Here is a 14,187-nt window from a genome sequence, read left to right as displayed (position 1 = left end):
TTGACTGTGAGAGAACTGCACAACCTTGGTGTATATGTTACCGTATGCAGATTTAGCATTTGAGATAAAACACATCGTTAAGGATTTTTGGCATATAACATCGTAAAGCATTTAAGGAACTCCCCTGTTTTGCTCTTTCCCAGGGTAAAAATTTGAAGGACAGATTGATGTCATCGCTATTTGATCGACGCTTGCAACAATGTACACATTGTTCTGTCTGCCCTCTTGCTTGGGAAGCAAGTCGTATTCAGCATCTTGAAACTTTGAGACGGCATGCTTTACAAGCGAGCACAAACTGTGGTGTATTTAATTAAATGTCCTTGTTTAAAATTTTATGTAGGGCATAACAGTACGACCAATTCGTAGTAGGATTATTGAACATTTTTTGTGTCCTTATGAAGATATCTGCTTAAGAGGTATTGGGAGACCTATGTGCAAATGTTTATATGTATTGCAACGATTTTAATTCTGTGGTTTATTTTTCAGACACCATTACACTGAACAGTTCATGCTTATTGTTTGTGTGGGTACCTTGAAACAGCTGTAGCGAAACATGCGAGGAATATCTGCCAATAAGCTGAATTGTTTTAAGTTTTCAAAAACGTTTGTCACATTTATATTATCAGTTGTCCCAGAGTAAAGATGTTTGGCAGAGGGGTGCATCACTTTAAAATGAATGTGCACTGATTATATGAATTTGTGGACTAACGCTTGATCTTTACAAGCAGTGACTTGGTCGGCGATGGTCCAATTACTACTATAAGCACATTTCACAACATTATTATTGTATAAGTCTCATTTTGAATCTTGTATTTTACTGTGGGTTTTTTGATGTCAGACTAACTGGAGTGTGGCACTGAATATCTCCATTATCCGGATAACTCTGGTGGCCGGCCTTCTATCTGAATATTTATTGCTCCTCTCTGGAGTGTGGCACTGAATATCGCCATTATCCGGATAACTCCAGTGGTCAGCAGTCTATCTGGGTATTCAGTGCTACTATCTGGATAGCAGCTGGTGCTGAATTTCTGTGAATATTTTCAAAAGTAGGGGTGGTAAACACAACACTTGCCCTCTGCCCTGAAATCACAAAAGAAAGCAAGTGCTTCAGTAAAAATAAGCACTTGCTTTCTTTTGCCATTGCAGAGCAGTCCTGGTCCCCCATGCCACAGGGTCCCCAAACCTGTCTCAAATGAAAGAAGTATAGCCTGTAGGTGGGCTTCAGATTCCCCCCTTCCCTAGTTGCTGTTTTGGGCCTCTAAATGCCATTTAAAAGAATTGTCAACTACAGAGTTTAAAAATTAGCCAGCAAAATGCCACCTCCCCCAGTACTGTCTCATCCCTCCTCTGGCTTGTCTTGGCTACTCTGCTTAGGGTTGTTGCCTTTTTTGTGTACATGACCTCCTAAGTAAAAGAAATGTATGAACTTTACAGGACTTGACAGCACATCTCGCTAAAAACAAAAACACACCTCTAAAAAGATAAAACAAAAACCCACCAATCCAATCTTTCCACAACCCTTTAATTAACTTTTTTCCCTCAACTAGCCACACGTCTTTACATAAACCCAGGTTTTACATTTTTTTTCTAATTGCTAAATAGTTTCTCTCACAATCAAACTCTAATAGCAGTGTTCTTCACGACTTGGGTTCCAGCGCTATAAATGCAGTTTCACATTCCCAGGTACTGTGTGCAAAACCTCCTGGGAAAAGGTACCTAGCAATAGTAAACATTGATTTTTTGTACCCGCAAAGAACTCTTAATAGACTGGAAAATAGAAACCTATATTTAGAATAGAAGCTCTAATAATTTTCCAGTCAGTATATAGCCAGCGGTGCTAAGTATCTTTTTAAACACTAACTGCCATGGGCAGAATTAGGACCCGATATATATTGTTCAATACCATCCATATCTGGATACCAGCACTAAATATCAGGCCATGACCAACCAAGAATGTGCCACTCTTACGTATGCAGATCCTAGCCGTTACTCAGCCATAATCTGCATAAGACTACTGCAATTTTCATAGCCAGGGCCAATCTCCAGGGGATGAAGAGGATTTATGGAGTGGTCTGGGATGGGTTTGGGGGTTGTGGGTGGAGCTTCCACTAAGGAGAGTGATTGGGGAGGGTTCAGGGGTTAGGGGAGATCAGAAACTTGGTGGAATAGAAAAGGAGGGGCGATTGGACATGGGGGTGTAGGAGAGAGAGGGGTTGCTGATAAATGTGGAGGAATTGGGGGGCTAGAAAGGGGAGACATCAGATCAGCAACCCAGAAGTTATGCTGGTGTCACTACATGCATAGCTAAAACAGACATCGTTAAGACTGCTTGCTTGCTTATTTCTATTCCGCACTCTTTACAGTTCTAGGCAGATTACAACCACACACACACACAATTTTCAGTACAACAAATAAAATTAAAGTGATGTACAACATGCATTAAAATAGAATATTAAAAGAAACACATTGAACCAATACAAGTCACTAAAACCAGCCTAAAATACACAAAACTGGCTTCACTTTAAGTTAAAACATATCACCATTATGGTAAAATTATGTCTAACCTGATAATTTTCTTTCCTTTAACGCCGCAGATGAATCCAGGAACTAGTGGGTTAAGTCCGCCTACCAGCAGGTGGAGATAGAGATAAACTAAAGGCAGTGATGCCAGATGGCCAGCTCCTTCCTCACTTAATATGTCATTCGTAAGCATTTGCCAAGGCCAAAAATATGAAACCAATAACAACCAGAAACCATCCTCACTATGAAAAACAGAGAACCAAATAAGAACTTCGAAATAACTGCAACTTGATCCAGAAATCGGAATCCTTTCCGTGTTCCCATATCTGTCTGAACTCTGCAAAAGAGAACCCGGAAGGAAAAAAATAGCCTCACTGCACGGAAAATGAAAAAAACGTCGGCTGAACGAGGGAGGGATCCTGGATTCATCTGCTGCTTTAAAGGAAAGAAAATTATCAGGTAAGACATAATTTTACCTTCTTTGTCACTTGCAGCAGATGAATCCAGGAACTAGTGGGATGTACCAAAGCATTCCTTAAGTAGGGTGGGAAGCCGACGCTCCCCGCGCCAACACTCCCGCCCCAAAACTCGCATCCTCCCGAGCAGACACGTGTAGCCTGTAATGCTTCGCAAAAGTATGATAGGATGCCCAAGTAGCCGCCTAACAAATCTCTTCCAGAGATAAGGCCAACGCCTCCGCCCAAGAAGCCGCCTGTGCCCGAGTAGAATGCGCCTTCAGGGCCACTGGAGATGCCCGCCTTTGTAGCAGATACGTCGCTCCAATGGCTTCCCTAATCCAGTGAGCAATGGAAGCCTTAGAAGCCGCCTCACCTCTTTTCGATCCCGACAAGAGCACAAAGAGATGATCCGAACATCGAAACTTGTTAGAGATCTGCAAGTACCGAAACAATGCTCTCCGCACGTCCAGGAAACATAGCGAGGCAAACTCCCCCAGATAATCCTCTCTTCGAAAAGACGGAAGATAAACCACCTGATTGACATGGAAAGCCGAAACCACTTTAGGTAGGAATGACGGCACCGTCCGGATCGACACCCCTGCTTCAGAAAAAGGATATCTGGAAGACAAAGCCTGAATTTCAGAAATCCTCCTAGCCGAAGCAATGGCCACCAAAAACACTGTCTTAAGTGTTAGATCCATCTCAGAAACCTTATTCAACGGCTCAAACGGTGGGGCCTGGAGGGCTCGCAGTACCACATTCAAATGCCACGCCGGGCCCGGCTGCCACAGAGGAAGCCGAAGACGAAGAGCCCCGCGTAGGACATGGACCACATCAGAGTGAGCTGCTAAAGAGGAACCATCCAGTTTGCTCCTAAAACAAGCTAGCGCGGCCACCAGCAATCAAAGGGAATTATATGCCAATCCCTTTTGAAGACCATCCTGAAGGAACTCCAGAATAACTGCAATGTCCGCTCGAAAAGGCGATTCAGCACGCAAAGCACACCACGCCAAGAAAGCTTTCCACACTCGCGCGTACGCTGCTGAAGTAGACTGCTTCCGTGCCCCCAAAAGAGTGGCAATGACTGGTCCTGAAAATCCCTTCTTCCTCAGCTGCCGCCTCTCAATAGCCAGGCCATAAGACCAAAGCGGGAGGGATTTTCCATCTGAACTGGCCCTTGATGCAGCAGATCGGGAGTCACCAGAAGTCGCAATGGTGGCTCTGAGAGTGCTCAAACGAGATCCGCATACCACGACCGGCCCCTGATGCCACCCTATGCGGCAAAGAACTCTCCCTATCAGAGGCCACAGAGGAAAAACATACAGTAGCTGCTGTTCCGGCCATGGCTGGAGAAGAACATCCAATCCTGCGGATCCTGACTGCCGTTTGCGGCTGAAGAACTGAGGAACTTTGGCATTGCAAGCCATGGCCATGAGATCCATTATTTGTCTTCCCCAACGTTGACAGATCAGCCAAAAAGCCGAGTCCGACAGCGTCCATTCCGCTGTGTCCAAAAGAGTCCGGCTGAGAGAATCTGCTTGAACATTGTCTTGACCCGCAATGTGCGCTGCCGACAGACTCTGAACATGCGCTTCTGCCCATACTCCAACCATACAGCCAACTCCAGGCTCCGCCCTTTCTGCCTCGCCTCACCCCATGCTTGGAATAAACTCCCTGAGCCCATTCGCCAGGCCCCCTCCCTGTCCATCTTCAAATCCTTGCTCAAAGCCCACCTCTTCAATGTCGCCTTCAGCACCTAACCACCTACCTCTATTCAGGAAATCTAGACTGCCCCAACTTGACATTTCGTCCTTTAGATTGTAAGCTCCTTTGAGCAGGGACTGTCCTTCTTTGCTAAATTGTACAGCGCTGCGTAACCCTAGTAGCGTTCTAGAAATGTTAAGTAGTAGTAGTAGTAGTACTAGAAGACAAGACGCTTCCACTGCCAAGGGAAGATTGTGAATGCCCGGCTTCCAATTGATGTAGGCCACCGTCATGGTGTTGTCCGAGAATACATGAACTGCCTGCTCCTGCAGAAGGTCCTGAAAACTCCGCAGCGCATTCACGACTGCTCACAACTCCAGACGATTTATTGGCCAAGTCGCTTTGAGAGGGGTCCACGATCCCTGGGCTACTCGATGAAGACATTGGGCTCCCCAGCCCGCAAGGCTGGCATCCATCACGACTACCACCCAATTGGGAGATGCCAGAGAAACACCCTTCTGCAAATTGGCTGACCGGAGCCACCACGCGAGACTGTCCCTGGCCCGGCTTGACCAAGGAAGGCGTCGATAATCCAGCGACGTCGGCGACCGTCTGCTCAAAAGGAAATTCTGAAGAGGCCGCGTGTGAGCCCTTGCCCATGGAATGACGTCCAAGGTCGCTGTCATGGAACCGAGGAGCTGAACATAGTCCCACACTCGGGGAGCGCGACGACTCAATAAGGTCCGTACCTGAGAAAGCAATTTGATCCTTCGCCCCTCGGGTAGAAACACCTTCCCCCGCTTCATATCGAATTGCACTCCAAGATTGAGTAGGAACCTGGAGTATTGTGTTCATTTCTGGTCGCCTCATCTCAAAAAAGATATAAAGGAATTGGAGAAGGTGCAGAGAAGGGCAACAAAAATGATAAAAGGGATGGGACGACTACCCTATGAAGAGAGGTTAAGACGGCTAGGACTCTTTAGCCTGGAGAGAAGGCGGCTGAGAGGTGATATGATAGAGGTTTACAAAATAATGAGCGGGATAGAGCGGACAGATGTGAAGCGTTTGTTTACGCTTTCTAACAATAATAGAACCAGGGGACACAAGATGAAATTAGAATGTGGTAGGTTTAAAACAAATCGGAGAAAGTTTTTCTTTACTCAGCGCGTAGTTAGACTCTGGAACTCATTGCCAGAGAAGGTAGTGACGGCAGCTGGCCTTGCTGAGTTTAAAGGGGGTCTGGACAGATTTCTGAAGGAAAAGTCCATTGATCGTTATTAAATTTTGGGTTTTTTGCCAGGTTCTTGGGGCCTGGATTGGCCACTGTCGGAGACAGAGTGCTGGGCTTGATGGGCCTTTGGTCTTTTCCCAGCGTGGCAGTGCTTATATTGACCACCCAGCCTAAGGATTGCAACACCGTAATCACTCGGTCGGTGACCATTCGACTCTCCTCTGCTGTCGTTGCCCGAATCAGCCAGTCGTCGAGATATGGATGCACTTGAATCCCCTCCTTCCGCAGGAACGCCGCCGCCACCACCACCATGACCTTGGAAAAAGTGCATGGGGCAGTGGCCATTCCAAAAGGAAGGGCCCGAAGCTGGAAGTGCTGACCCAGCACCGCAAATCTGAGAAATCTCTGATTGGGCTGCCAAATGGGAATGTGCAGGTAAGCTATCCTATTCCTTAATCTAAAATTGCTAGTTTTACAACTTTGGGCTAGAAGGTTTTTCTTTAAATTGTATTGAATTGCTGTGCTGGTGATTTCCTATTCTTTGTGCTGAAATCGTGTGGGGGGTGCTCTCTGGGGCTGTGCTTTTCTCTACCCAGTGAAGTGAGCCATTTCATTTGCATAACAGATAGAGGAGGAGGGGTGATTAGTGTATATCCAGGTGGTAAGTGAAGGAGCTTCACTTACCTCGAACCTGTGGGATTCTTAGAGCTGGTTTGGTTTAGTAGCAGTCTGCCTGTGTTCTAAAACTTTTCTTACTAAACTGTTTGAGGGACTGAGGCTGTTAGAGATAAAGGAGGACAAGTCCTCCTTATGGAAAATCCTCACGGCAGAAGAGTCCTCTGGTTGGTCAGTGAGGACACCGTCCTCCACGACCTCTACCCCCGTCTGCTCCGAGAGAGCCACCTCGGAGGAAGCTGCAGGCAACCATATGCAGGACCCCTCCTCAGACCCCAAAGAAAGCCTAGGCTTTTTAAGGGAGGAGAAATCCTCTGAGGAAAAACACAAAATCTCTTGGTTACCCCCAGATCCCCTGAGAGAATCAAAGGCCGAAGCTGTCGCAGCCGCGTGAGGGGGGAGCAAGGCCTTTTCAACAAAAACGCCTGATGGAGTAGCAAAATAAACTCTGGCAAAAAACCCTCCCCCACAACGGAGGAGGTCGCAGCCATGGCACCTGCACCACCGCCCACAGTGCGTGACGCCCCCCCCCGACTCCCCTACCAGCGGAGAAGAAGCTTTGCCCAAAACCGCTACCGGAGCCAGCTTTGCGACTGATCGTAAAATGGCGCGAGAATCGCCAGGCTCTGGGCAGGAAAGCACGCTCTCGGGGGGGGGGGGCACCGCTCCGTCGAGTCCCGCAAAATCAGCACACCCTGCGCTACAAAGGCCTGTCGCCAAACGCCGTTTCCCCCATCGGGAACAGCATTTTACCGCCTCTGCTGCCATCGCCTGTCCCCGAACAGGAACCCAGCAGGACTTACCCCAGACAAGGAAAGCGTGGGAACTGACAGCTGAGCCAAAGAAAAAAAATTCTCTGACTCCACTTCGAGGCAGGCTCAGAGAAGCAGGCAACAGAAAACAGGACTCAGACAGCAGTAACACAAACCTGCTCTCAGCAAAAACACACTTCCCTGTGCTTCTCTGTTTCTCTTTTAAATAAATTCTATGGTTCTCTTTTTTTTTTAGTGAGGAGGCAGAAACAAACAGGGAAGGAAAGGAACAGCAAAAGCCTGTTCAGAGGGAATTTGAGGTGCAGCAGGGACCCAGCAACTGCGTATGCTGCCAAAGGGGACACCACCAGTCCGCCACCCCCGGCTCAAACTGGCCACCGGCCCAGGAGCACCCTCAGAGGCCTTGGGCCCAGGAGCTGGAGAAAAAGCTGTCCACCACCTGCTGAGATAGCGACATACTAACTGAGGAAGGAGCTGGCCGTCTGGCATCACTGCCTTTAGTTTGTTTATCTCTATCTCCACCTGCTGGTAGGCGGACTTAACCCACTAGTTCCTGGATTCATCTGCTGCAAGTGACAAGGAAAAATTGATACTGAAGCGGAATATTTTGATTATCATTACGGCATAATGTAAGCCACATTGAGCCTGCAAAAAGGTGGGAAAATGTGGGATACAAATGTAATAAATAAATAAATATTTTCCTCACTGCCAGCTCCTCCCTGACTGTGCCCCATAATCACCTTCTGCCTCCCGGTTCCAAGACGGCCACTTAGCAGCACTGCCCAGCTGGGTATGAGTTAAGGGGGCAGGAGCTTTGAATATTGGGCCCCTTATTATTTTAGTAACTTACTAGTCACACACCAGACAACAATATCAAAAAGAATAAAGTGGAGCTTCTCACATAAAGACTGGTTGGGGAAGGAACATTTCTGATACCTTGTCTTTTAATGTTTATTTATTTAAAAATTTCTAGTCTGCCTGCAACTAGGCGGATCACAGACCAACATGCATAATAAAAAAAAAACAGGCACTGAATTATTCAAAATATCACAGTCTAAATCAGTTGTTTTCTGCGTGTGATATATCTGCTTGTATGTGTGCATTAGCACTGATCAAAATTGTGTTAACAGCACATATCTGGCTCTCCCAGTTCACGTGGTCAGGTTTGAACTGTAATAACCCTTCCCTAAGCTCACTTTGTTGAGGTGAATGACCTGAAATAAGCTTCAGTTCACAAGAGCAGTATATTACATCACCATGGGCTTCATTTCCTGAAAAGAGCCGTCCCTCTCCCTGCAGTCGTCCCATCACCATATCTCCTAGCAACACCCACATGCCACTGCCAGTGGGTCGGGTCGGGACACATTCAGTCTCGAGCACCGGCGGCTGGGGCTGGCAGCTCTGTCTGTCTAGCAGAATTGTAGCTAGCTGTATGATTTTAGTTTTCAGTGGTTCCATTTCTGGGTTTCTCTCCTAAGGCTTTGCAAAAATAATTGACAAATATTTCTCACATCACAATGAAAAAGTTTTGTTTCTTGAAAATAAAAATTAATGAAATTTGGGATATCCCTTCTGTGCACCGTTTTGTGCGTATCAGAAAGCACGATTCTGTAAAGGTCTGGTGTGCTGACCCAGTATTCTATAACAATGCGCACAATTGTTCAGAACACCCCTGACATGGACATGGCCACGCTGCCTTCTGGGTTTCGCTCTATAAAATTTAGATGCCATACATATTTTCAAAGCACTTAGCCTTCCAAAGTTCCATAGAAACCTATGGAACTTTGCAAGGCTAAGTGCTTTGAAAATGAGCCCAAGCGTTACAGAATAATGTGCAGCCAAATACACATGCAAATCCTAATTGTGGCCAATAAACGTCAATAATGTTGTTGTTAGCATCCAATTACTGATAGCTGAAGGCTCGTTGAGGGCACATCTCAGTTGCACGGCCCAGATTTGTACATCATATATAGAAGCCGGGGGTCTGAGGGATAAAGCCTCCAGCTCATCCCAAATTCCCAGAACCTGTTCTATCGAGCCCCTTTCCAATGCTTCCCGTGACCTCTAACACTAGTAGGACAAATCCAAACAGAATAACTCTGGAAACTGCTGTTGTAAATTTTCCCCAGTAACATTTTACAGACCTTGTTGGGAAAGCAGCATTACGTTAGAAGCTAACAGTGCTTTCAGAACAAGGCAATGATATACTAGCTCTCCAGTGTAGCTATTGAGAAATGCTAAATGCCAAGCTGGTACCAGGTAAAGGTCAAGCCTGCTTCAGGCTTGGCATGAGGTGTGCTGGCAGGATTAAGAAGAGGGATTGCAGGTACAGGTTGCGTCTTTAACAAAGATTGGATGATGAGCAGGGCACAATAAATTTAGTTATTTTTTTGCAGGTGAGAGAGGTGAGGGGCCCCAAATCTGACCAATTGTTTTTAAATGGCAAACATTATGAAGGCAAAACAACACAAATTACATAAGAAATACAGTACCTTACCTGGAGATATCAATGAAAAGGTGTGAGCTAAAACTAATATTGACATTTCCATAGGAAATGGGTGCTGAGTAGCCCAATATTGAGCAAGTTCCTTCATTTATATCTAGAGAACGACAGTTTGTATTTTTATGGATATTTCCATAGTGTTTGTAATCCAAAACACATCCCTGCTTCACATTCAGATAGAGGCTTCTTTGAATGTGTTAAGTTTAACATAAATGAAAAGTGTCCATTTACCGGTAATTTACTCAATAGGACATCTGGGAGTCTCACAGCTAGAGTGGAGGAGTAGCCTAATGGTTAGTGCAGCAGCTTGAGAACTAGAGGAACCTGTTCCGGGGCAAGGAGCAGGTAACCAGCGGCGCCGACACCCCCCCAGCGCGTGCACCCGAGGCGGACCGCCCCCCCTTCCTACGCCACTGGACCAGGGACTGTCTCTCTACATGTTTGACTGTACAGCGCTGTGTAAGTCTGGTAGCGCTTTATAAATGTTGAGTAGTAGTAGTACATAAGTAATGCCACACTGGGAAAAGACCAAGGGTCCATCAAGCTCAGCATCCTGTCCACGACAGCGGCCAATCCAGGCCAAGGGCACCTGGCAAGCTTCCCAAACGTACAAACATTCTATACATGTTATTCCTGGAATTGTGGATTTTTCCCATTTAGTAGCGGTTTATGAACTTGGCCTTTAGGAAACTCTGCCAAGCTAACTGCCTTTACCACGTTCTCCTGCAACGAATTCCAGAGTTTAATTACGCGTTGGGTGAAGAAAGATTTTCTCCGATTTGTTTTAAATTTACTACACTGTAGTTTCATCGCATGCCCCCTAGTCCTAGTATTTTTGGAAAGCGTGAACAGACGCTTCACATCCACCTGTTCCACTCCACTCATTATTTTATATACCTCTATCATGTCTCCCCTCAGCCGTCTCTTCTCCAAGCTGAAAAGCCCTAGCCTCCTTAGTCTTTCTTCATAGGGAAGTCGTCCCATCCCCGTTATCATTTTAGTCGTCCTTCGCTGCACCTTTTCCAATTCCACTATATCTTTCTTGAGATGCGGCGACCAGAATTGAACACAATACTCAAGGTGTGGTCGCACCATGGAGCGATATAACGGCATTATAACATCCTCACATCTGTTTTCCATACCTTTCCTAATAATACCCAACATTCTATTCGCTTTCCGAACCGCAGCAGCACACTGAGCAGAAGGTTTCAGTGTATTATCGACGACGACACCCAGATCCCTTTCTTGGTCCGTAACTCCTAATGTAGAACCTTGCATGACGTAGCTATAATTCGGGTTCTTTTTTCCCACATGCATCACCTTGCACTTGTTCACATTAAACGTCATCTGCCATCTAGCCTCCCAGTCTCATAAGGTCCTTCTGTAATTTTTCACAATCCTGTCGTGAGTTAACGACTTTGAATAACATTGTGTCATCAGCAAATTTAATTACCTTGCTAGTTACTCCCATCTCTAAATCGTTTATAAATATATTAAAAAGCAGCGGTCCTAGCACAGACCCCTGAGGAACCCCACTAACTACCCTTCTCCATTGTGAATACTGCCCATTTAACCCCACTCTGTTTCCTATCCTTCAACCAGTTTTTAATCCACAATAGGACTTTTCCTCCTATCCCATGACCCTCCAATTTCCTCTGTAGCCTTTCATGAGGTACCTTGTCAAACGCCTTTTGAAAATCTAGATACACAATATCAACCGGCTTCCCTTTGTCCACATGTTTGTTTACTCCTTCAGCTCTACACCCTCCCCAACTGACCTTCAGGCTCCTAGTCTGCAGCTCCTCCAAACTCAACAATCATCAGCATCACACAAAAATCCTATAAAGCATATGCTGTGAGTTTGTCTGGCTCTCAGGACTTGTTGTTTTGCTTAGACTGCAGCTGCTCTTGGTTATTCCAAAGAAGCTTCTGGCCTAGGCAAACACCTAGTCTTGCCTACAAGTTGGGCAGGCCCTGCAGCAGGCACCAGCTATGTGACTGCAATCCACTTTCCCTCCATTTGCTTCCATTTTGTCAGGAAATAAAGTGGGTCTTTTACTAAGCCACAGTAGCGTTTTTAGCGGGCACTAAACGCTAGAGCCACCCGTATATTCCTATCGGCATCTGTAGCATTTAGCATGTGCTAATCAGCACACACTAAAAACGCTACCACAGCTTAGTAAAAGACCCCCCCCCCCCCCCCACACACACACACACAAAGAGAGGAAGTCATGACAGTTCACCTTGCTGGTGCATTTCCCCTGGCATAACAGCAGGTAGGCAAGCAAACAGGAGCCAGGCAAATACAATCCATTCGCCCTTCAACTGGTGTGATCTGTGGAGGTTCAGCCCCCAGTTAAAGCTGGAGAGGTTCCCCAGATTAAGCTCTGTCCCATGCACTGCATGTGGAGCAAGACCTGGTCAGCACTCCACTGTTGATCCCATGGGATCAATTCTTTTTATTGCTGCTTTACGCTAAAAGTACATAAGTAACAAAAAAGGCCAGGCCCTTTATCTTCCTCTTTCCCTCTGGTAGAGAAATGGGATGTTATGAAGGCTACATATCTACCCCTCAAGTATGACAGAGTCTGTGCGGCTCCAGTTTTCTAACGAGTTAATATGTCAAAGCTCTTCTCTCCATTCCAACCTAGGGGAACAATGGTGAAAACAGCCAGCAGAACTGGGGAGTACAAGGGGCCATCTAGTCCACTGTCCTGATTCCAACAGTGGCCGAGTCCCCAAAAGTAGTCAGATTCCATGCTATTTAATCTCAGAGATAAGCAGTGCTTTCCCAGGTCACATCAATAATGGTCTGTCCTCTAGTCTTTGTACTTTTTGAAAATGTAAAGAAAAAAATCAATTCATGTTTACCCATCCTGCTTCATTCAGATTTTATAGACCTCTATCATATCCTCCTCAGGTATCTCTGTTCCAAACGAAGATCTTTAACCAGTTTAGCCTTTTCTCATGTGAGAGGAATTCCATCTCCTCAATCACTTTGGTTGCCTTCTTTGTACTTTTCAAGTTCTAGTGTATCTTTTTTGAGATACAGCAACCAGAATTGCACTCAATAGTCAAGATGAGATCTCACCTTAGAGCAATACAGAAGCATTATGATAGTCCTTGATTTATTTTCTCTCTCTTTCCTAATAATTCCTAATGTTCTGTTTGCTTTTTGGCTGCTGTCACACACTGAGCAGAAGATTTCAATATATTGTCCATGATGACACCTCAGTTCTTTTGCTCAGTGGTGACTCCATGTGAAACCTAGCATTATGTGGCTGATTCTTCTTCCCAATGTGCATCACTTTGCACTTGTCCTCATTAAATTTCATCTGCTATTTGGATGCCCAACCTTCCAGTCTCCCAAGGTCTTCTTGCAGCTTTACCAATCTGCATGTGATTTAGCAACTTTGAATAGTTTTGTGTCATCTGCAAGTTTATTCACCTCACTCATCATTCCCATTTCCAGATCATTAAATATGTTAAAAAGGGTCATGGACTTGATAGACTTGGGGATATGCAACTAAGTAGTTAATTTAAAACGAATCGGAGAAAATATTTCTTTACTCAACGGTTTTTCTGATCTGATGAAGAACAGCTACCTTCCAAAGCTAATCAAAAAATGTATTGTTAGTCCAATAAAAAAGGTATCATCTTATTTTCTTTTCTATGTTTTATTTTATTTCTATTGATTACTTTTAAAAGTGGACTATCACGGCTACCACATCTCTTTACTCAACGCTACTACTACTATTTAGCATTTCTATAGCGCTACAAGGCGTACGCAGCGCTGCACAAACATAGAAGAAAGACAGTCCCTGCTCAAGGAGTTTACAATCTAATAGACAAAAAATAAATAAAGTAAGCAAATCAAATCAATTAATGTGAACGGGAAGGAAGAGAGGAGGGTAGGTGGAGGCAAGTGGTTACGAGTCAAAAGCAATGTTAAAGAGGTGGGCTTTCAGTCTAGATTTAAAGGTGGCCAAGGATGGGGCAAGACGTAGGGGCTCAGGAAGTTTATTCCAGGCGTAGGGTGCAGCGAGACAGAAGGCACGAAGTCTGGAGTTGGCAGTAGTGGAGAAGGGAACAGATAAGAAGGATTTATCCATGGAGCGGAGTGCACGGGAAGGGGTGTAGGGAAGGACGAGTGTGGAGAGATACTGGGGAGCAGCAGAGTGAGTACATTTATAGGTTAGTAGAAGAAGTTTGAACAGGATGCGAAAACGGATAGGAAGCCAGTGAAGGGTCTTGAGGAGAGGGGTAGTATGAGTAAAGCGACCCTGGTGGAAGACGAGACAGGCAGCAGAGTTTTGAACCGAC

At 45.6% G+C, this 14,187-nt stretch overlaps 1 protein-coding gene across 1 annotated transcript in view; it reads left to right on the top strand.

Moving 5' to 3' along the window:
• The window catches only part of LOC115471560 (coiled-coil domain-containing protein 57-like), an 85,145-nt gene extending 84,494 nt beyond the window's left edge, over positions 1-651 (top strand). The window contains exon 10 of the mRNA XM_030205196.1: positions 144-651. Within this exon, the coding sequence (XP_030061056.1) occupies positions 144-314 (171 nt within the window). The 3' untranslated portion in view covers positions 315-651. The remainder of the gene's footprint in view (positions 1-143) is intronic.
• The last annotated feature ends 13,536 nt before the right edge of the window (positions 652-14,187 follow it).

This window comes from Microcaecilia unicolor, chromosome 6, assembly GCF_901765095.1.
Source record: "Microcaecilia unicolor chromosome 6, aMicUni1.1, whole genome shotgun sequence".
In the NCBI taxonomy this organism is placed as follows: domain Eukaryota; kingdom Metazoa; phylum Chordata; class Amphibia; order Gymnophiona; family Siphonopidae; genus Microcaecilia; species Microcaecilia unicolor.
This window is presented reverse-complemented; position numbering and strand designations above follow the sequence as displayed.